General features: G+C 46.3%; 1 protein-coding gene across 2 annotated transcripts in view; it reads right to left on the bottom strand.

Moving 5' to 3' along the window:
- Positions 1–21,525, bottom strand: part of atrnl1a (attractin-like 1a) — a 239,394-nt gene that overhangs the window by 183,837 nt on the left and 34,032 nt on the right. For both annotated transcript variants that reach the window (XM_056435010.1, XM_056435011.1), the window contains exons 2-4: positions 20,101–20,184; positions 18,133–18,246; positions 17,050–17,178 (exon numbers count right to left, since the gene is read on the bottom strand). In XM_056435010.1, the coding sequence (XP_056290985.1) occupies positions 17,050–17,178; positions 18,133–18,246; positions 20,101–20,184 (327 nt within the window). The remainder of the gene's footprint in view (positions 1–17,049; positions 17,179–18,132; positions 18,247–20,100; positions 20,185–21,525) is intronic.

The following is a 21,525-nucleotide window of genomic DNA, read 5'->3' as shown; positions in this document are numbered from 1 at the left end:
TTTTTTTTTTTAAGTTTTTCATATCAAATGGAAATAATAATAAAAAATTAAAATATTAAAAATTAAAATAATAAAAAAATTAAAATAATAAAAAATATTAAAATAGTAAAAATTTAAATAATAAAAAATTTTAAAATTAAAAAAATTAAAATTTCAAAATTAAACATTTAAACAGTGAGGGCCCTTTTATGGCCAGGTTTGGCGCGAACAAATGATTCTGTACGCGACTTCCAATTCACGGTGCTCTCCTATTAGATAGCCGCGCCAGCATCAATGATTTACTGAAATTCTATTAAACGACATCACGTGGAATGTGACGGAAAAACTAACAAAAAGAAAAATATAGCGGGACATGCACTGGTTCAAAAGTAAACTCCCCCCAGGTGACAAGGTCATCCTGTGAGAGAAACAAAAAAGATAAAAGGTCAAACGGGCGCAAAAGTAAACTCCCCTCAGGTGACAAGGTCACCCTGTGAGAGAAACAAAAAGGTCAACAGGTCGCCCGTCCCCAAAATTCAAAACAAAAGAGTTACCCCGTCTAAACATTTACCATTAACTGGCAAAAAAGTGATATAAAAATTAAAAAAAAACCCACACATTCAGTCGATCAGTCAGTTCGTTAAAAATATCTTAAACCTGTCAAAAAATTGTTGTTTTAACTGTCGTCAGGAGATCCTGTTTAAGAGAACCGCGTCCCCTAACACCCTCTCTCCTCCTCGCGCCTCGTCCTGTTCTTAAGGAACATTTGTGGAGGCGCTCTACCTGTCTATTTAGTACCAGGTGCAAACCTCACCTTGGGAGATCTACCCTGGTCCGCATGAGCCGATTCCTCGGGCTCGCACCTGTTGAATGTAGTGCCCTTGCTAGAGCCACTATGCAATATTTTAACACACGGAACAGTATGATAATGGTGTGTTTGATGACATAACATATCCCTTCAGAATTTTAGCCGTGATGTATCGGGCTAAGGGTAACACCTAATTTATGCAGGAGACCAACTATGGCCCCAATACCACCACAATCAGAATAGGTATCAGATATTTCAGCCACCAGAAATATCCTGATATCACTCCGCTCAGGCCGCCCATGGCCGGCTGTCCCCAATTTTTTACGGTGCCCCACATGCTTCCGGCTGCCCCTCCCCAAATGGTCATAATGGGAGGGCGAAGTCTGTCACTTGAATTACCCATAGCCCCATCGTAGCCCCCTTCAAAGGGTCCTGGTAGGTATCCTCGTTTACAGTGGGGTCTGCTGTGGTAATCGATCTCTGCTAGCATGCTAGCAGGCCAAAACATGTTCATATCAAACCCCTCGAATTTGACAGGTCTACGAGAAGGTCCCCAGGGTAGCCGCACGTCTAAGTTGTGGATCAGTGGCTCGAGCTCAGCAGCGTGCCGGGGCTTCTCCTAGTTCGACCCCACAAACAACCTGATTAACCCAGCTAGTCCCGGCAATACGTAATTCGGACGGAGAAACCTGATGAAACTCTGGCCACGCCTCCGGAAATGCAGTCGATCTTCCGGTTAAAGTGGGATCGGCCTTCTTTGAAATCCACAGATCATGTCGGTTTTTAAAGTGGTGTTCGTTATGTACATTAGGGTTTGAAAATTTACGTGAGGGATACGGCTCAGCCATACTGAAATATGTATGCGCCATAACCCACAGGTGATTACTTGCATTTCTAGGGGGAGACCGACTCCACTCTTGGATAAGCTCCTCTACAGTTCTTCCCCTAAATATCTTTCCTGCTATTTGATACCTCCGGCTCCAATTAAGCTTTCGATTTACCTCTCTGGCTTCTATCATGGTCAAGAATTCGTACTCGTCGTAAGAATAGCAGTGCTCATAGTTGTCGATCTCTGCGCAAAACCGTCGCCCAAAATAACCATATTTCACACCCGGGGCTTTGTACTGGTTTGGTAAGGTGCCTACTAGGCCTAGTTCATAATATATAAACGGTTCCGCCCCTTCGTCAACATGTTTAGCCAGGACTGCAGGTGGCGCCAGACATCCCTTGCATAATCTAAGCTCCAACGAGGGAGTTTGTTTAGATGCACGCAGGTGACTCCGGTCAACCAGATCATACCGATGGCCAACATGAATAGCGGCCCATTGTTGTTTGAGAAATATTTCTAATTGCGAGCCTATGGGGTCTTTTAATGGGTTAAAGGTATTGGTAGCAAAGCATGGTCCTAATAACGTTGTTTCATTAGGTAACAGGCCCAACCCCTGATAACGGTCGAATCCTCTTTTTAAATTACCTGGATGATTGTCTGTGAAGGTCATCTCCCTCCACATTAAATTAATGTGCTTCGTCCCACAGTCAGTCTTGTACCCTGTGGTACCTTGGTTATCTAAATACTCCCCTTTGATCCAGCAATAAGGTTGTAACTGTTGCCCGTTTTCATACTCGGGCTCGCTCATCTGTCTTCTTCTTAGTCTTTTAATTGATAAATCATACGGTTTGATCAACGTGTGGTTGACGCACCTTAGAAAGTTTGTCATGGCTATTTCCCCGTTAGTCTCCACCCATCGTTGATTATCTTTATTGTCGAAGTCAGGAACCCACATATAATACATTACCAGGTTGCCGCTAGTCTTATTTTGCAGCCAGTTAAGGCCGCTCGGGTAGGCCCTCAGGGGATATTGAGACAGGAGCACTTGTAAGCCCCACGGAAAAAATCGCTCCTTTAAGAGGGAAAAGTCAGTTGAACCAAACATGGTAGGGTACATCTCATGAATGACATGACTAGATCTATCCTCCATTCTACGCCGGAAGCGTCTTTGCCTCCTTGCGCTGACGCTCTCGTTTACTGCAGGTGGAGGTGGTCTTATGACCGGTGTATGAGCAGGTGCTCCTGGAGAGCCTGTCGGGGGAAATAACACATCCAAGAGTTCTTGGATGTGCACCTTGGAAGCAGATGGTATTGACAAGGTTATGACGGGGTTGCCCCTCTTGGTTTTATTAAAAAGCTCGGCAAGTTCTTCGTTATTTACGACATTTATTGGATTTGTGAAAGACCTTTTCCGCATCAATGTTTTGTCTTTATAGGTCCTAAAAGAACAGTTCGATAAGGATTTCATGGGGCGACGTACGGATGATGCACTGGCCGAGTAATAGGTTGTATAATTAGCTAGCACCTTGACGCAGGTGAAATCCTCTCTGGTCGGGGCTAACCAACCATAGGTCGAAGTTATGTGTGTGTCATTGGCATATGTCCGGGGTTCCACCCATAATTCGTCTGGAACCTCCTCTCGGGTTGGTTTGTCCTTGGCAATCTGATGCCAAGAAGAGCTGCATTCAGTGGTATTCAGTAAGGTGTCTATCATGCGATTAATCTTAGCGAACACCCAGACTTCATGGGGCATGGAGAATTCGGGCCATTCACCATCTACTATGAACCGTGAAGTATGGAATGAACGAACGTCTACTCCACGGGCTTGCATCTCTCGTACCATATGTGTTCTGTATTCACCTTTGTTGGTTTCACCGCAGGAAGATGCCTCTGAACAGTCGGTCCAGGCGCTGGTGCAGGGAAACCTATGTACATAACTCACGTGTGACGTGGCATATGCTAATTTGGTCTCTATAGTCACCTGCCACACCTCCCATCGGCGCAGAGAGTATGTGGTGACCTCCGCATAGTCCATGAGGATTATGGCTACGATCCCAATGGAGGCCAGTATGTAGAAACCACAAAACAAACATGATTGCGTCAGTCGGTACCGTTCTTGTCGTCTGGTCTCTAGAGGTCTCTGTTCTATCGTCGGTTCGTCCACAGTCTGAGGTAGATTCCCTGGTGGTCGCGAGTCTGCCGTCATCCCGCCCTTCTCTCCCCCCTTCCTTTTTCTCTTTCCTGTGGAGGAGAGAGCAAAACGCAGGACGAGGAATAACAACAAACTCTGGTCAAGTGCACTTGCTTACTCAACCTCGGAGCCTAAGGAATTTTCCCAATAGGCTCCTGAATAGTCTTCTTTTTCCCTGAGGAGTGCTACTCTCCGGGTCCTCTAGTGGTTGGCTGGTCACTGACACCTGGGCGGTCCTAACCTGTCCGCGGTCACCTCTCACCAACGTCAGTTTCACCGTCAGCTGGAACCGGGGTAGTGGGGAAAAAGTCTGAGGGTGAGAGCAGGGTAGAGTTATTTCATTCACCCAACAGGTAATATCTCTGTCACGTTGCGGAGTCATCAGTGTCACCCAATCCATTTCTCCTTTACCCGGCCTGCGCCCCAGGTATGGGACTGCATGTTTCACAAAGGTGCCCTCCACCATCTGGAGGACGACACTCTGAAACTCAACTTCGTAAGATTTCTTGCTGGCCATCAATGGGAAAAGGGCCTCACGCACAGGGTGCGGATGCAAGGTGACCATAGAGTCACCTTTAGTGCCAACTGAATGGCTAGGGCGCTCTTCTCTGCATGACGGAAACTGGCTCATAATCATGCTCTGCAGAGGAGACAGGTTTGGGGTCAGATCGGGAGTGGAGGTGTACATTCCCCAGTCCTGCCCCTTTCGTGTCTTTTTTCTGAAACCCAGCCTCTCTGAGTCAGAAGGGTGTAGATCATTCCCTCCTCGTATGAGGGACAGGCCGCTACATAGGCCAATCTTAGTGGTCGCGGAACAGGGAAGGAGGCCGTCACTGGTCGCTGAACACGAGCAGTCGCCTTTGAACCCCACCGGATGGTCATAGCGCCCCATGGTCGTTCTGAGGCCGTACTCGGTAAAGCAAGGCCCACAGAACATCAGGCGACAGAAAGGAAGACCCTCTCTGGCCAAACCCACGGGGGGTTTGGCGGCATTTGGGGATCGAAATTTGCCAGGGCGATCCTCGGGGTCGCCCTGCCAGATACATCCCGAGACGGGTTGTTGACATGCTGCGCATGTCCCCGGGTAGTATCTTTGCCACTGCAAGCGACAAGTTCTTTCCCAATTGGAAACAATGGTACCTTTCAGGGCCAACGTCAAGTTACTCAGGCTTGCGCCGACCCAGATTTTGTCCCCCGAGCAGCTGAGCATCCATACGGCTTGTGTTGTGTGTATGGTCAGGTCACCGATGTCAAGTTCGAGTGCGGGCTTTGTGGGATAAGGGCTGGCCATTCTAGATTATTCTCCTAATCTGTCTGGGGTGAGTTTGTCCGAACTTGGCTAAGTGTACTACGTTACCTGATTGGAATAGAACCTCGTCCTGGCCCTCACACTTGGTCTTCAGATTTCCTGCCTCCGGGTGTACCCGTCGTCTGGTGACCCACACTCGATCTCCTGGAGAGAAAGGGGGGTCTGTATCAGGGTTTTTGTCTGTTTTTGGGTCTCGCAACCTTGGCTCCTGTAAGAACTGATTTAGCCGAGTTATCTTAAGGGGCTCATCCCAGTCCAGTGGAGCGTTTTTAATGATCCACTCCTTAGCTGCTCTGACCGCCCTCTCTGCCACCCCGTTGGTGTGATGGGCATAGGGGACGGACCAAACCTGCTGTATGGAGCAATCGGTCAACACGTCATTAACCCATCGGTTCTTGAAATGAGACCCATTATCCATCCTCATGGATACGGTCTCCGGCCATCTACTCAAATGGTCTCCCATCAGTTTGGCCACGGTTCGTCCGTTGGCGGCCTTCACCGGATACACCTGCTTATAACTGGACCCGTTATCGGCGATGACCAAAAAATATCTGTGTCCTAACTTAGTTCTATGCGGGAAAGGCCCTGCGATGTCTGAACTAAAATGGACCCCTGGGTCCTTACACACTATCATCAATTGTTCTGGCGTCGCTTTCTTAAACCCATCCACCATGGCACATTGCTGACATCGGGATCGGACTTGTGTTGTGTGTGTTTTCAGAGCAGGTATGCGGATCATTTTGTTCATCAAAAACCTTCGAATCTTCTCATGACCCACATGCCCTAGCCCTTCGTGCACTTCAGTGACCACCTGATAGGCATCGTCAGGTGGCACTTTAGTGAATGCGTCTTCTCCCTTCCATCCCGGTGGAAATTTCAGGGAGAGTTTGGCCACCTTGAGTCGTGTCTGGGCCATTAGGTTAACTTGCCTATTACCTTTCTGATCGTAATCTCTAACGTCGGTGTGACCATTAACATGATTCCAATCTAGGTACATAGAACCAGTTATTTCTGCGATCAGACTCCACAAATGCGCGTGGGCGAGTGGTTCGCCTTTTACATTGGTAAAATCTCTTTTTTTCCAGTGCTCCAATTCCTGAGTACCTGTTTTGTGACAGTAATCACTGTCAGTCACCATTCTTGGTCTAGAAATGTTGTTCTTCTTAGCTGCTAAGAGGCCTTCCAAAAAGGCATTTACTTCAGCTGTCTGAAAAACGTTCGGTGCATTTTTGTAGCCCATTGGCAGCCGGAGCCAACGATACGCATCTACCCCCCAGGTAAAACACGTCTTTAGCTGTGACTGCGGATCAATGGGTATCGACCAAAATCCATTGCTTAAATCCAAGCTGGTCTTGTATCGTTTCTGTGGGAGAATTCGCATAGTGCGGGAAGGATTAATTAAATGTCGGGCGTCGGAGTACGATCGTTTGTTTAGCTCGATGAGGTTGTGGACTAATCGATTGGTGCCGTCTGGCTTTGGAACCCCCATCACGGGGAGATTAGTGGGCGGTTCTGCACCTTCGCGATAATCTCCAGCTGTTCTAGCTCCTGGATGGTTTGATCAAGCTCTTTTTTGATCTCGGGTTTAATCGGGTATTGGGATTGTCTGGGTGGCATTCCTCCTTGAATGGAATGTGTACTTGGGGGCGTATCCGACATCATTTTTGAACCGGGCGTAAGTTCCTCGTTTGAGTACTTCTCTCAGTTTCTCGGGGTTCGGGAGGTTAGTCTTGGCTACCTGGTCTTGGATCTGGGTCTCGATGTTAACCTCCTTTAGGTAAGCTATTTTACGGCATAATGGTAGGTCTTTTAGCGCAATTAATCTATCGCGGCCTTGAACCCCGATCAGGCCACAGTGCTTAATTTCTTTTAACATTACTTGATTCCCGTCGGCTAATTCAACGGAGATTCTGTTCCCTGTGAACATGCCCTGAGGCTGAACGGACAGGTCTGCTCCTGTGTCTACTCTGTACGTGTCCCCTTTAAAATCTGCGTTTAAATTTCCTGTACCGTTCTCCCAAGTATACTCCCTCAACATCTCTAAGATCGGGCGTGGTTCTTCTTGGGGTGTTCCTCGTCCCAGTCCTCCTGCTGCTTCCGTAGACTGTCCTTTTCCTCCTTGCTCATGGCCTGATAGGTGGCGTTGTCGACTCGGGGTCTTCGGGTCTTTTCGGCGTTTGATGGTAAGTTTTGACTGGGGTGACGGTTGCCCTGTGGCCCGGTATTGACCTCGGGCGAAGGTTTGGTCGGTTCTCTGAGGATAAGTCTGATGTTGTTGTTGTCTCTCTGAGGATAAGTCTGATGTTGTTGTTGTCTCATTACTCTGAAAAAACCCGCACGCTGGATCGGTCAGAATTTCGTGGAACCATGCTTCTGCACGGGTGAAGAATGCGAGGTCCGACTCACCCTTGTAACGCTCGGGGATCAGGTACTTTAATTCCTTGGGGCCTATGTTGGGGTGGGTCAGACCTGACCCCTGTGTGGAGTTGGGCAGTAGCAAGGAGTTACTTTCGAGCCTAATGTCGGGTGGGGGCTCTGTTCCGGGGTTTGGGTCCGCCAACGTCGGGTCGGGTCTCTGCTGGGCTGGGGGTTGTCTGCTCGCTGGTCCGACGCCGGTGGGTTTTGAACGTGGTTCTGTACGGCTTCATCTCTTCTTACTGCTCCTGTTCGGTACCAGTCGTATCCGGCCGATAGGTATGAATCCTTCCATGGTCGGGGAAGTCGGGGCTGGCCTAACACTGTGTTGGCGATGGGCGCCTGGGAATATTGAGCTTCGGCCTGCGTCACTGGGTACCATGGGGCCAAGGGCTCGGTGGGATGGACAGGATTACTAGCGAGGTTTGGTGGGTCGCTAAAGGTGGTCCTTGGGTTATAGGGGTAGCCTTCGGGCGTATACCAGGTTGGTTCCAGGGCAGGAGCCTGTCGGGGGTCATACTGTCTCCTAGCTATGGGCTTGGCTCGTGGATGATTGCCCCGGGAGACGGGCGCTAGAGTGGGCTCAAAGCTCACGCTGCGGGCCTCACGCGGGTTTTGGGATGGATCAGGACGGATCGGGTCTCCCCGGTCCTGGCCTTTGTCTCTGGGAGTTGAGGTCAGAGGAGGGTCAGTCAGGTTAAGTCTCCCTATGTCGGGTAGCCAGCTGTGACGGGACGGTCTTATGTCTTGCGCCCGGAGTGGGTGGGGCGTTGGGCTTCTAGGGGGTAGGTTTCTTTCTTCTCCCTCACTGTCGGATTCCTCAGTCGACTTGCAGCTGTCTGCGTAGGCCTCTTCTAACTGGGCCTTCAAGTAGGTTTTTAAGCTGGGGGTGTCCACTAATACACAACAGCCACTAGGCCGGATCTATACAGAATGTGACACTTGACTATGAAAAATTGTATTTTAATTTCTATATTTAATAAGTATCTAATACTTTCTAGGCTTGAATTAATCTTTAACTGAGTCGGAGGAACAGCTTCTCACCCGTGTGGGAGGAATCATCTATTAAATGGCCATCCGTCGTCAACAGAGTCTCAATTACTTATCCAACCCAATCTAACTTTATTTATCTTTACTGGTTATGATAAATGCAATTGATCCTATCTATGGCCCTTGCTCTGCGATTAGACTCCACAAATGCGCGTGGGCGAGTGGTTCGCCTAACATTCTCCTGACCTCGGCTTCATGGTCTGGGTTTGTGGTGAGTAGGGGTTCGTGTAGAGTCAACAAGGGACCTCGTCCTAGGCGGGTCTATCTGATCCGGGCTTTCACCTCGATTAGGAATCTGGTCGTCCCTAGTGTGAACGTGTCTGTCACGTCGGGTCCCAAAGTCCGCTTCAGTAACGTCTCGGTTGGTTGGGGTCGGACGGGTCCGCTCGTCTGGCGGGGATGGGGTGTGGGGTTTGGGAAAGGGTCGAGGGCTCAGGACGGAGGCCCACATTTGGTACTCTGTCCGGTCCTTAAGGCACAATAGTATGTTCAAATGGCCGTGTTTTTCCCATGAGTGAGTGAAAGCGGCCTTAGAGTCGTTGGCTTGGTAGTTCAGTGGTTCGCCCCAAGGAGGCATTATGAGGTAATTGGGTTCGTCCATTCTGACTAGTTCTATGGCGTGTAGAAACATGGCATCGTAGGCCTCGCCTAAGGCATAGATTGGATCATGAGTTGCGCGTCTTGTCGTGGTACAAATGCGGTGTGTAGGACAGTGGAAATGAGTGGGTTGTTACTTTCCAGTGGTCACCACTGAGTTCTGAGCGAAGGTCCTTGGTTCCTCCTCACCTCTTCTCGAGACTCGTCTTGCATGCGGTCCCCTGTCATTCGTCGGATTTCTAAAGACACGCCACTATCATGATGGAGGTTAGCGTTGGCGGGATTCACCAACATGCAGGGTGTTCTATGGCTAAGTCCTGCAACCTTGTCTGGAGGAGGGTCAGCTGACCTTTGCCTCCAGTGGCTGCTCTAATTTCACGTTGGGCGTGGCGGTAGTCCGGTTCAGTCTGTCTGGCGTTGTGGTCTTTATAGGCGGGGTGCGGAGGGGTTTCGGGACTCCATGAAGTCCCTTAAATAACTTCGGGTCCCTGTAATTATGGGGTTGGGCTCTAACATCTTCGTTGGCCTGCGTGCACGGGGTGGTTCCCCCTTCGATGCCACTGGCATCGGAGAATTCTGACGCCCCGTCGTCCATCTTTGGGACTGTGGTTTCCTAGTCTCAGTCCTATGGATACGGTTTAGAGTATCATCCGGGGAACTGCTTAACAAATCAAAATTGGTATTAGGTTGTGGACTTCGTACTGCCCTGCTGCGGGTGAGGTGGGTACACCGGTAGTTATTGGTTCTTTGATTTAAAATTAGAAGCCTATTTTCGAACGTGTTACTCTTGACGCCAAACTGAAATTTGCAATCAATAGATCAACCTGAACAAAAACGCCTCATATGAATCAGGTCACTAAATCAACTTCAAGTCAATAGATCAAATCAAAGTCAAAAAATCAAATTAAACTCAAAAAATCAAATTAAAGTCGAAAAATCAAATTAAACTCAAAAAATCAAATCAAAGTCGAAAATCCAATTAAACTCGATAAATCAAATCAAAGTCAAAAAATCAAATTAAACTAAAGTTATTGGTCATTTAGATTTAAACTATCAATTAATTTAAAGTCAATACAGTGTGTTCCTTCGAACACTCACAGCCTATCAGAAATATCCTGGGAGGTCAAAACAATAAACAAAACTGAATAAAAGTATCAAAGAAAAATAGGACGCTCGTCCTTAAATCGTCTATCAAAGTTATTATTGAGTCGTTACAACATAACGCCCCATTACTGTTCTTAGGCCAAACGCCGCGACGAGGACTCAAGTGTTATGAGTCCCTCTCTCGGTCCCGGAGCCAACCACGGCTCGGCCGAGAGCCGGAGGTCTACCAGCTGCAGCGATATCTCTCTTTAGTACAAAATGTCAGTTACCAGTGTGTGAGGAATCAGTATGTGTCCTGAGTGACGTAGATCAGTGGGTGTAGCCGTGCAGATGTCGCTCAGACTCACCTCGGGGGCGGCGGGTTCCGCTTTCGGGTCTCCTCGTTGGGTCTCCTCGGGCGGGTTGACGGGTGAAGAAATAGGACTCACAAAAAAGTAGGTCCACGAACCGAATGTAAAGTTTTAAGACCGCAAGGCAGCCAAGTATTTTATTCAAAAAAGGAAGAAAGAAATAAACAAAGTACAATTATTAATGATTTCCCTCTCGGGAGCCTGACACCAAAGTCACAAGAACTTTAAAAAACCCTTTTTCTTCAGCCTTTCAGAAAAGGAAGAAGAAAAATAGACAAAGTACGTCAGGCGCCCGTGAGTTCTTCACGGACGCCTGACGCAAACCACAACCTATGAAAAACCTCTTTTCTTTTCAAAACCTCATTTTCCAAAAAAGCCCTCTTGTTTCCTCTGTTCGTCACCTTTATACCCCCGGCCCTTCCCACTTTTACCGGATATCCGTCCCCTCTTTGGGGAGTTGACGGTTTCATCCCCCCTCTCTTCCTGAGAGGTCCTGGAAGACTCTCTGTCCCACATCAAAGAGGGGGACGTTGTTCCTCCTGTCTCTGGGTACTTTGGGTCCCCTCTATATCCTTTCAGACTGGGTCAGACTTTACGGAGCCAGTGACAGAGACATATATCACATTATCATGTCAATGACCATTGATCTACAGGCAGGCCAACACATATGAATCCATGCATTTGATTATTCACTTCGAGTCTCATCCTCTCTGGCCCCTTTGATCAGGCTTTGGGCTCCTCAACACACAATCCACCAGGTCTTCATTTGAATATCACCAGAGATGCCATTGTCCTGTCTTGACCAGCCTGTTGTAAATGCCTCCTCTGACCTCTCAGGCGACACTCTCTGATCCTTTCAGACTGGTGAGACTCTCCGGAGCCAGTGACCGCCAACACCCTCTAACCGGGGGTCAGGATAAGGAACACATTGGGAGACATATATCACATTATCCTATCAATGACCATTGATCTACAGGCAGGTTAAAACACATGAATCCAGGCATTTGAATCTCACAAGAGGTGCCATCCCGTCTGGTCTTGCTCTTGCTAATCCCAGAAAAATTCGCATTTATTTGTCCTTCTTCTAACAGAGTCAAGAGACGTTCCTCAGGAGGTAGAATGACGCTTCTTTACCGCTCCCCTTTCCCCTCCTCTCCTCCTCTTCTCTCCTCTCCTCCTCTCCTCCTCTCCTCTCCTCCTCTCCTCTCCTCTCCTCTCCTCTCCTCTCCCCTCTCCTCTCCCCTCTCCTCTCCCCTCTCCATCCTCTCCTCTCACCTTGCCAGCTGCCGTTGCAGAATGCTGCTTCCTTCCCTCTCTCCTCTCCTCTCCTCTCTCCTCTCCTCTCTCCTCTCCCCTCTCTTCTCCCCTCTCTTCTCCCCTCTCCTCTCCTCACCCTTCTCCTCTCCTCTCCTCTCTCCTCACCCTTCTCCTCTCCTCACCCTTCTCCTCTCCTCTCTCCTCTCCCCTCTCTTCTCCTCTCCTCTCCTCTCCTCTCTCCTCTCCCCTCTCCTCTCCTTCTCCTCACCCTTCTTCTCTCTCCTTCTCCTCACCCTTCTCCTCTCTCCTTCTCCTCACCCTTCTCCTCACCCTTCTCCTCTCCCCTCTCCTCTCCTCTCCTTCTCTTCTCCTCTCCTCTCTCCTCTCCTTCTCTTCTCCTCTCCTCTCTCCTCTCCTCACCCTTCTCCTCTCCTCTCTCCCCTCCTCTCTCCTTCTCCTCACCCTTCTCCTCTCCCCTCTCCTCTCCCCTCTCCTCTCCTTCTCCTCACCCTTCTCCTCTCCTCTCTCCTCTCCTCTCTCCTCTCCTCACCCTTCTCCTCTCCTCTCTCCCCTCTCCTCTCCTTCTCCTCACCCTTCTCCTCTCCTCTCTCCTCTCCTCTCTCCTCTCCTCACCCTTCTCCTCACCCTTCTCCTCTCCTCTCTCCTCTCCTGACCCTTCTCCTCTCCTCTCACCTTGCCAGCTGTTGTTGCAGAATGCTGCTTCTTTCCCTCTCTCCTCTTTCCTCTCTCCTCTCTCCTCTGTCCTCTGTCCTTGCCAGCTGTGATTGCAGAATGCCGCTTCCTTCTCTCTCCTCTCCTCTCTCTTCTTCCTCTCTTCTTCCTCTCCTCTCTCTCCTCTCTCCTTCCTTCCCCTCTCCTCCTCTCTTTCCTTCCCCTCTCCTCCTTTCTCATCTCTCCTCTCCTTTCCTCTCCTCTCTCCTCAAGAGACGTTTCTCAGGAGTTAGTGGAGACCAAAGCGGAGTTAAAACGAGAGTGAAACCTGGTGTCGTACAGAAAAATATTATTGATATTTCATAATAATGATGTCAAGAGGACAGCTCTCAGTACTATTGTTACACTGGTGACCGACCCGTGTGTGTGTGAGGTGTCCTCGTTAACGTGGAACAAATAACCTACGAGCCAAGTGGAGAATTAATTAATTAATGATGCTCTCAAACTCGAGCGGTTATGATGAATAATGCACTCTGGGAGGGTGAAGTCGCCCTGACCTCAGTCATTATTCATCAATGAAACAGGCAGTGAAGCATCAGGGGCCCCCGTTGGCTCCAAGATCAAATATGAACATCAGAGCATGAAAATCAGACGTACTGTCGCTGTGAACTTGTTTGTTTGAGAGTCTGAACGCACGTATCGGAAGTGGCTTTGGACAAAAAATGATCTGCCAATTAAATCTAGTAATACGAGGGAACCATGTGACGCACGAGAGAGACGGAGGAAGGTATAACCCGAGAGAGGGAGACGCTTTTTAGGAAATATGTGATATTCACGTGTAAATGTATGCTGTGTATATATGCTGTATGCTTTGGAATTCTCATTTTTAGTTTAAATACTACGTGTTCTCACTTTTTCATGGACACAAAGTCCTGGAAAAGTTATGGAAAAGTCATGGAAATCCATTAGTCAACATGTGTAGGAACTCTGTATGTTAGTGAGTACAGCTCCTTTTATTTAACAGGATGTATATATTTTTTTATATTTCTCAATTGTTTTATAATCTCGGAAAAAAAATACCCCAATAAAATATGCATTGAGAGTTCGGTTCGGACCCTTTATGGGTAAACAAAACCTTCCCACAGACTTTCATATCTTATATCCAAATGGAGCCGATTCACATGTTACCTAGAAGTACGGTAACACATTTACGATACTTCTATCTAACACAGCGTTATAACATTTAAATAGGGTGACCAGATTTGAGTTTGTGAAAAAGAGGACACTTCGTCTCGGGGGGGGGGGGGGGGGGGGGGGGTTGTGTTGTAGTAGTAGTGTATAGCATGCCGCACAAACAACAACAATGAACTAGTGGAGGCGGCGAGGTGCTCTGTTTTGCCAGATTGGAGATGGTGAAGTATCGTACCAAAGGCTCAAAATGGTCGTATTTGGAGGATAATTATCGTGTATCTGGCAACCCTGAGATCGGTCGACCAATGACTGCTCTCTCTACAGTCAGAGCTCACGCAAGAAGGTGGAACGTAAGGGAGATACCATTTCCAAAACTTGTAAGGGGTAAATACTAGTTTGTGAAAGACCCAGAGAAACACAAATATCCGACGAAGCAAAATCCCGGACGTTTTTTGGAATCCCTGCCGGACGCATTGTTTAGGTCTCAAAAACAGGACATGTCCGGGGAAAAGAGGACGTCTGGTCCCCCTAGTTTAAAGTTATAACGTGTAGTCATAAAACAATGAACAAATGTTTTCTTCTTTTGATTCTATAAAACTTTAATATAATATTTCTATAAGATGTCAGAGTGCATGTCAAAAGAAAGAAAGCGTCTTGATGTTCCACCAGAATAATAGCTGTGCGCCAACCAACAGAACCAACCAGTCGCGCCCAGAGTACATTTTCCATCTTGGCTCCTCGCTGCTGGCACACAGGCGTCTGGTTTGTGTCCGTGGGGAAGATGTGGTGACGCGGCGCACACAGTACGGCTGCGTACTGGTCTGTACAAGTGACCTTTGAGTATGGGTTGGGGAACAAAAGCAGCACAACAAAGACCGCCTTAACGGGCCCTCGCATTTCACGTTAGCTAGTTAGCTGTAGCTGACGGAGCTGGATGACGGCATGAAGCAGCTCAACTTGAGATCTCTTTTTGGGGGGGCTCCCTTTTTTTAATATGAAGAGGGTCCTCAATACATAATAAATATACACTACCGTTCAAAAGTTTGGGTTCACTTAGAAAAGAAAAAAATAATTAGAAATGACCTTATTTTTGAAGTAAAACACTGTTTTCAATGAAGATAACATTAAATTAATCATAAATACACTCTCTTCATAGTTAATGTGGTAAATGACTATTCTCTGGTTGTTAATTAAATCTCTACATATGTGTGTAGAGGCCCATCTCCAGTGTTCTAATGGTACATTGTGTTATCGCCTTAGAAGACTAACGGAGGGGTAGAAAACCCTTGAAAACCCTTTTTATGTGAGCGCAGCTGAAAACAGTTATGCTGCTGAGAGAAGCTATAAAACTGGCCTTCCTTTGAGCGACTAGCTTGAAGAACATTAATATATACAATAAAAATCATTATTTCTAACCTCGTCTTGACTATTTTATATTCATTTTGCAATTCATTTGATAAATAAAAGTGTGAGTTTTCATGGAAAACACCAAATTGTCTGGGTGACCCCAACCTTTTGAACTGTAGTGTATATTTTCCTTAAAAAGCACCTTTAGTTGCTTTAAATTTAATAAAAATGCACTGCTTCTTCCTCACACATTACATCACATGACATGTCATTTAGCAGATGCTTTTATCCAAAGCGACTTACAATAAGTGCATCAACCTAGAGTACAAACTAAGAACAACAAGAATACAGAAAGTAACATTTCCTCAACATAGTCGAACTACAAAAGTACCATAATAAGAGCCATTTAAGTGCCACTGAAGTGCTAATCTGTGTTTTAATCCAGATAGTCGGATGTTTCAGCAAAAGCAATAATTTCAAAAGTTTAATGTTCATCATCATTCGCATAACAGTATGAAACTCTCGCATGCCATCGGACAGCCGGTACAATGGGCCATTTTTAACGGCAGACATTTTGATTCGTTTTCGAAGACTCAGGTGAAATTAATTTCGTTAATGATGACTCGGTACCATTGAGTGTCCCAGTTATTCATTCCAGGGTCCCAGCTCAATATCCTCTATGACTCATTAAGGAGACCTATCAAGGAGTTTTATATTCCCAACATTGCTTTTCTTTCCCCCTCCCCCCAGGTCAAATGTTAAACGTATGTAATAAAACTAACTACCTGCAGAGTATTTATTTAATTTACTTATTTTATCTCACAGGGTCAGAGCAGATCTGTATATGTACATTTATCTTCAGGATAAAGGTACAGTCGTCCCCAGGGTGCAGACGCAAAGAGGCACCGCATCTTTGGTCTTTGCATTCAGCTGCTCAACAAGACTCGAACACACGGTCTGAACTCGGACTTTTCACCCGATGTCCTGTATTCTTTTTTTTAAATGACGTTTCATGAGATATTTCTTGCCGTCATATACGGTTGTTTACGATCTCTTGATATTCTGCTCTGCTCTTTGTGCAAAGCAAATTCACAATATCATGCGTCCGTTCATTTACAGCCCACTGATGAACACCTTGATACCTACGTCTTTAAATTAGCAGACAAAAATAGTTTTTACAGACTTTAGACATTAATATCTCCACATATTTTGCTTTACCATTCAATCATCTATCCCTGTCTGATCTTTTGCAAGTGGAACTGTGGAGATCACCCTTACCCATCTCTACATGGATGACCCCCATGCAAGCGAGCCGGCACTTGCAATAAGATACCAACCGTCATTGACGTCATTACTGACGTTATTAATGACATTATTAATGACGTAATTAATTACGTCATTAATGACGCCCGTGCTTTTCCTGCTAAGAGCTGCCAAAATGTCTGCTGTGCAGAACAGGGGCAATTAGCTAGCTAACGGCAGAACTAGTCAACGTTGCAAATTAACTAGCTAAGTGACGACCTCACATTAGCTAGTGTTCAGCGAACGCTAATGTGAGGTTTCAGAGGTCTAAAGTATGAAAGCTGACTGGGTATTTTTAGTAGAATATATAGCATTTACCTCCTTTTTTTGGTATTTTAATTTACCTTGAGTTTAAGTTATTGTAATTTTGTGCGGGAGGAGCGAGCGAAGTACGAGTTACTGTCTGTTAACTGTGCATATGACAATAAAAATATCTTGAATCTTGAATAAATAAGTATATGTTTAATATTCACAGTCTTTTTGTGGTCGCCACGAATTCCTGAGTGAAAATAAATCTGTCTCTTTAGATGCTAGTTGTTCCACTTTCATCGTCGATGATTGGTGATGCATAGAGAGTGTCAGACTCGGAAAAGGGGGGAGAGAGACGAGAAAAAAAAAGAGTCATGCAGGTTCGACGTGGAGACGTACGAGTAGGCGATGCTGAAGCCGGTCAGGTTGTAGGCCGCGTCGCTGAAGAAGTGAAGCAGAGCGTAGCCGGACGTCGTCACGACCTCCGGGACCGTCTCATTGCCCCTCGCCAACGGGACGACCAGACCACTGACAAAGAGACAGAAGGAGAAAGAGATTAAGAAAGATAGACAATCCTCCTTTTAAAAAACAACAACAACAGAAGTAATCATGTTAAAAGCATTTGTGAAAAGCTGCTTTATCTTATGCACTCTGGCCTAAAAGCACCACTGGAGAGCTTTAAGTGAGAAAAAGAGGATTTCATTTGAGCAATTACAGGCCCCGCGAAAAAAATATATGACAGTGATTATCCTTCATGTAAAAGAACATTGCAGTGCAGTCCTTTTTTTATATCCGTATCCGTTTGATGAGGTTTTACAGTTGGGGGTTGGGGGTTTCTTATTGCTCTGCATGTCTCTTTTAATGAATGAAATGTGCCGTAAATGCACACTCGTCCAAAATGAGGAGTCGAAGCCACCTCCCTGCGGCGACCAGAGTCTTTTTTACCCACAACATAAGTCTGTACGCGTCTGTAATAAACAATGTGAGCTTATTTGGTGTTTGGTAATTATGCGACACAAGTCTAGCCTTTGTACTTTAAAATGTCAGATAATTCCTCGGTTGGAAAAGGCCACACTAGCTGCTTCCTGTCCTGGGAGCAACCGAAACTCTCAAAAGGAGATAAGCCTCAATTGAGCAGAGGTTGTTAAATTGTCGTGGCTTTTTAAAATTGTAATCCTTGTCAAATGAAAAAATGCCCCCCCCCCCCCCTCATGCTTTTAGATGGTCCTTCGGGGAGGGGGAGGGGTTTAATAAAAGCAATAAGGCTCTAGAAACAAGTGGTTTTCAGGGCCGATGTGAGTAATTGCAATATTCTCTTTCTTTTATTGCTGCATCGTGGTACTATGGAAATTATAAGGCCCTTTGTTTTCCCACACGTGGAGCCATTGAAGCTGTGCCCAAGGCTACCCGAGTCATTTCCAACCCCCCCCCCCCCCCCCCCCCCCATACCTCTCTCTCCTCCTCTGAATGGCGGGCGCTCACCTGAAGACGGCAATCAAAGGGGCGTAAATGGAGTCTCCATCGTAGACGTACATGTGGTCCCAGCTGCACTCTGTGGCAAAGTGATTGAAGCGCAGCCTGAGTACTGCATTAGGACTAGGAGACAGGAGACAGAACACAGGACAGATGGGTATGGTAAAAATACATTGCAAGAATATAGATTACCTGTACGCTTCATTTCACTCTCACCCGACACACAGTGCCTCAGAAAAAACCTTTGCACTATGAAGTGTTTGAGGTTTCTCAATGCAAGTCGGCTAGGTAGGGAGGTAGGTATGGATAGATGGAAAGACGGATGGATAGATAGATGGATAGACGGATGGAAAGATGGATAGATGGATGGAAAGATGGATATATGGATGGAAAGATGGATAGATAGATGGATGAAAAGATGGATGGATGGAAAGATGGATAGATGGATGGAAAGATGGATATATGGATGGAAAGATGGATGGATAGATGGATAGAAAGATAGAAAGATGATAGATGGATCGATAGATAGATAGACAGACAGATGGATAGATGGAAAGACGGATGGATAGATAGATAGAAAGATGGATAGATGATTGATGGATAGATGGAAAGACGGATGGATAGATAGATGATAGATGGACAGATGGAAAGATGGATAGATGGATGGAAAGATGGATATATAGATGCACCTTGGACGTAATTGTTATGTTAATAGTTCTGATATTTGATTTAGATCATTTTGTTTGTGTACAAGTGGGATTTCTGATCTGATGATGGTGCTGGAGAAAGCCTCAGTGGATCCCTGGTAAAGTAGAGATACATCCTCTTGGCACTCGCTGAATAATCAGAAGAAATCTTTTAATCTTCAGGATTAGATTCTTCGTCTCGTAGTCCATTTTTAACCTCATGGTGACACTAAAAGCTCCGGCATTAAAAGCCAAGATGTCCACAAAGTCATCGCAACTCATGAATATAAAAGCTAAAAAGCAAAGGCAATGTGGCAAAGTCATTTATGGGATAAACAAGACGATCCATTTGATGCTAAAGCCGTCATCCTACCCGGTAACAAGCGTCCATTTAATTAATATTTATGGTTTCGGGGTCCCCGATAGTTCGAACAAAAGGCCCACGAAGGCTCCAGGAGTCTACAGCTGTGAAAAGGATCGACCAGAAGCCGCAACCCGAGCTAAGCGAGCAAACTGGGAGTGAATGGGAGTGGCACATTAGTACAAGAGGATCCAGTTGCACGAGAACAAAGACACAGTTGTTCTATCCGAAGTTGGATAACCTCAGATTGAGAGTGCATTCACTTATCAGGAAGATCTAGTAGACGGAAGGGAGTGAAGTCGAAAAAAAGAACATGCAGATATGTTTAAAAAGCCCTTTTTTTAAAGCGATAGATGTAAAGTGGAGCTTTTAATGTATCTTTTGACCTGCAAGAATTGAGATGATTCATTCATCCCCAGTGAGTGGTAGGTATATCTGGAGTCCATGGCATTCGATCCATAGTCCAGATTAGAGTTTGATTTGGGGGCTATTTGAATAAAATGGACTTGACTTCGCCAAAACATATTCATAATCGTCTTTTCAAACGATTTTTACAGAGCTTGAACCCTCCTTCAATATTTTCACCCTGGAGCTAGATGGACATCTGCAGCCAAATCTGACCTCCCAGAGTACCCACAGGCTGTCAAGTGAGACACAACCGTAAACACAATGTATTCTCATCCAGATGTTTGGTTCCAGGGGTCAACATTAGCCCAATTAAACATATCCATCATCCCAATACGCCGTCTCTGTGCAGTGCACGCCTCTCTGAGCAGTTATTGGCCACGAAGACAGACTGCTTCTATTTACACAGTAAAAAAAAAAAAGAAGCTCTCTTTATCGGAAAATATCACCGTTTTTGACCAAGTAGAACAAAGTAAGATGAACGACGGAAGAGGAGGGAGGAAATAAAAACAGAGGTATACTTACAATCCTTCTATGAGCCAAGTGCATTTGGTCTTGTACTTGTAGTTCACTGGTCCGTCCGTGAGAAAGCCGGACAGGTTCGTCAACCTGAAGGAAAGCATACAGGTGGAGGGGGAGGGGGGGGGGCAGTTTAGTCTGATATTCAGCGATAATAATAAAACGTTGTACGCTTCATCGAAGCAAAAACAATAAACATCGGCATCAATCTGAGCAGTTGGAGTTTCGTGACCCGCTTTAGGCACGATTTATATTCTCAGTGTTGCGTGGCGACGTCTAAGAGTCTCCTGAGCGAGGATACTCACTAGTCTCACTATTAAATGTTTGTGCACCCATGGAAAAGCATAAATATTGTAAAAAATGTCATTGTGTAATCTTGTGTTTTCAAGGTTTGTTTCGTGACATCCGCCTCTCGGGACTACGGAGGAAAAATCGCCTCTTGGCTAATAACTGGCATATTTACAGAAATGTTGTTTGATTAAACTTCACTGTCGTTTGTCAAATACACCAAAGTAAAACGTTACAAATGTTTAAAATACAGCTGCTTCTCAAAATGTATTGTGACCCCGCCCCCAAACCAAAGAGATCCACTCTTCCATCAGGGATGCCCTGTCGTCTCCTGGATCGATCTGCATCTATTCTTAGAGCGACGGGGGTCTCAGAAGGCGCCCCACGCTGCTCCACCTCTCACGCTATTTAAAGAACAGAGCTTTGCTCCCCCCCCCCCAAAAAAAGCAGAAACAAAACCCTTAAAAACACAATTTATGTGCAAAAAAACCGAGTTTTAATCAATTAAAATCCCAGCAGCTGCCGCTCCAGCGCAGAGGAGCGCGGGCCCAACCGAACATGACGCCCATATCGATGTTCTGCTCCCTTCCGTGCCGCATTCAATAATCCTTAATGCTCGTGTACTTATACCAAGCACCGATTGCTAGATTCCCTTTAAAGATGATGGATGGCGCTAATTAGACGTCTAATTTAACAGCTGCATGGAGGAATCGTGGATCGCCTGCTCCCCCCGTTTAAGCTCCCGTCTTCCTCCTTCTCCTGGCTTTTAATCAATAATAATAACACAACATTAAAAAATAAATAAAAATGATTTGTGTTTCTTGGGTAAAAACTCGACAAATGAGATTCATATGAAATAGAGTCCTTGTCCCAAATAAATGGCGAGCGCCTTCACTCGTGGATAGTCAACACGTGTATTGTGTTGCAGCGCCTGAAAGGCACCCGCTCCTCTTATTAAAGCCTCTTCATCCTCGGCTGACGCGGAGAGATCTCGCGTTACACCTGCCGCCATCATCTGCATCCTGCACTCCGGCTAAGTAGATTTCCGTGCCCTCGGCGACGCGTAACACAAGACTTTGGACGCGTGGACGCCGAAGCGCCTCGTTCACGCATCACAGACACACAACGCAGCACGGTCGGTGG

The sequence above is a fragment of the Pseudoliparis swirei genome, chromosome 17 (assembly GCF_029220125.1).
Source record: "Pseudoliparis swirei isolate HS2019 ecotype Mariana Trench chromosome 17, NWPU_hadal_v1, whole genome shotgun sequence".
In the NCBI taxonomy this organism is placed as follows: Eukaryota; Metazoa; Chordata; class Actinopteri; order Perciformes; family Liparidae; genus Pseudoliparis; species Pseudoliparis swirei.
Note: the sequence above shows the minus strand (reverse complement) of the source record. Positions and strands in the feature narration are given on the sequence as shown.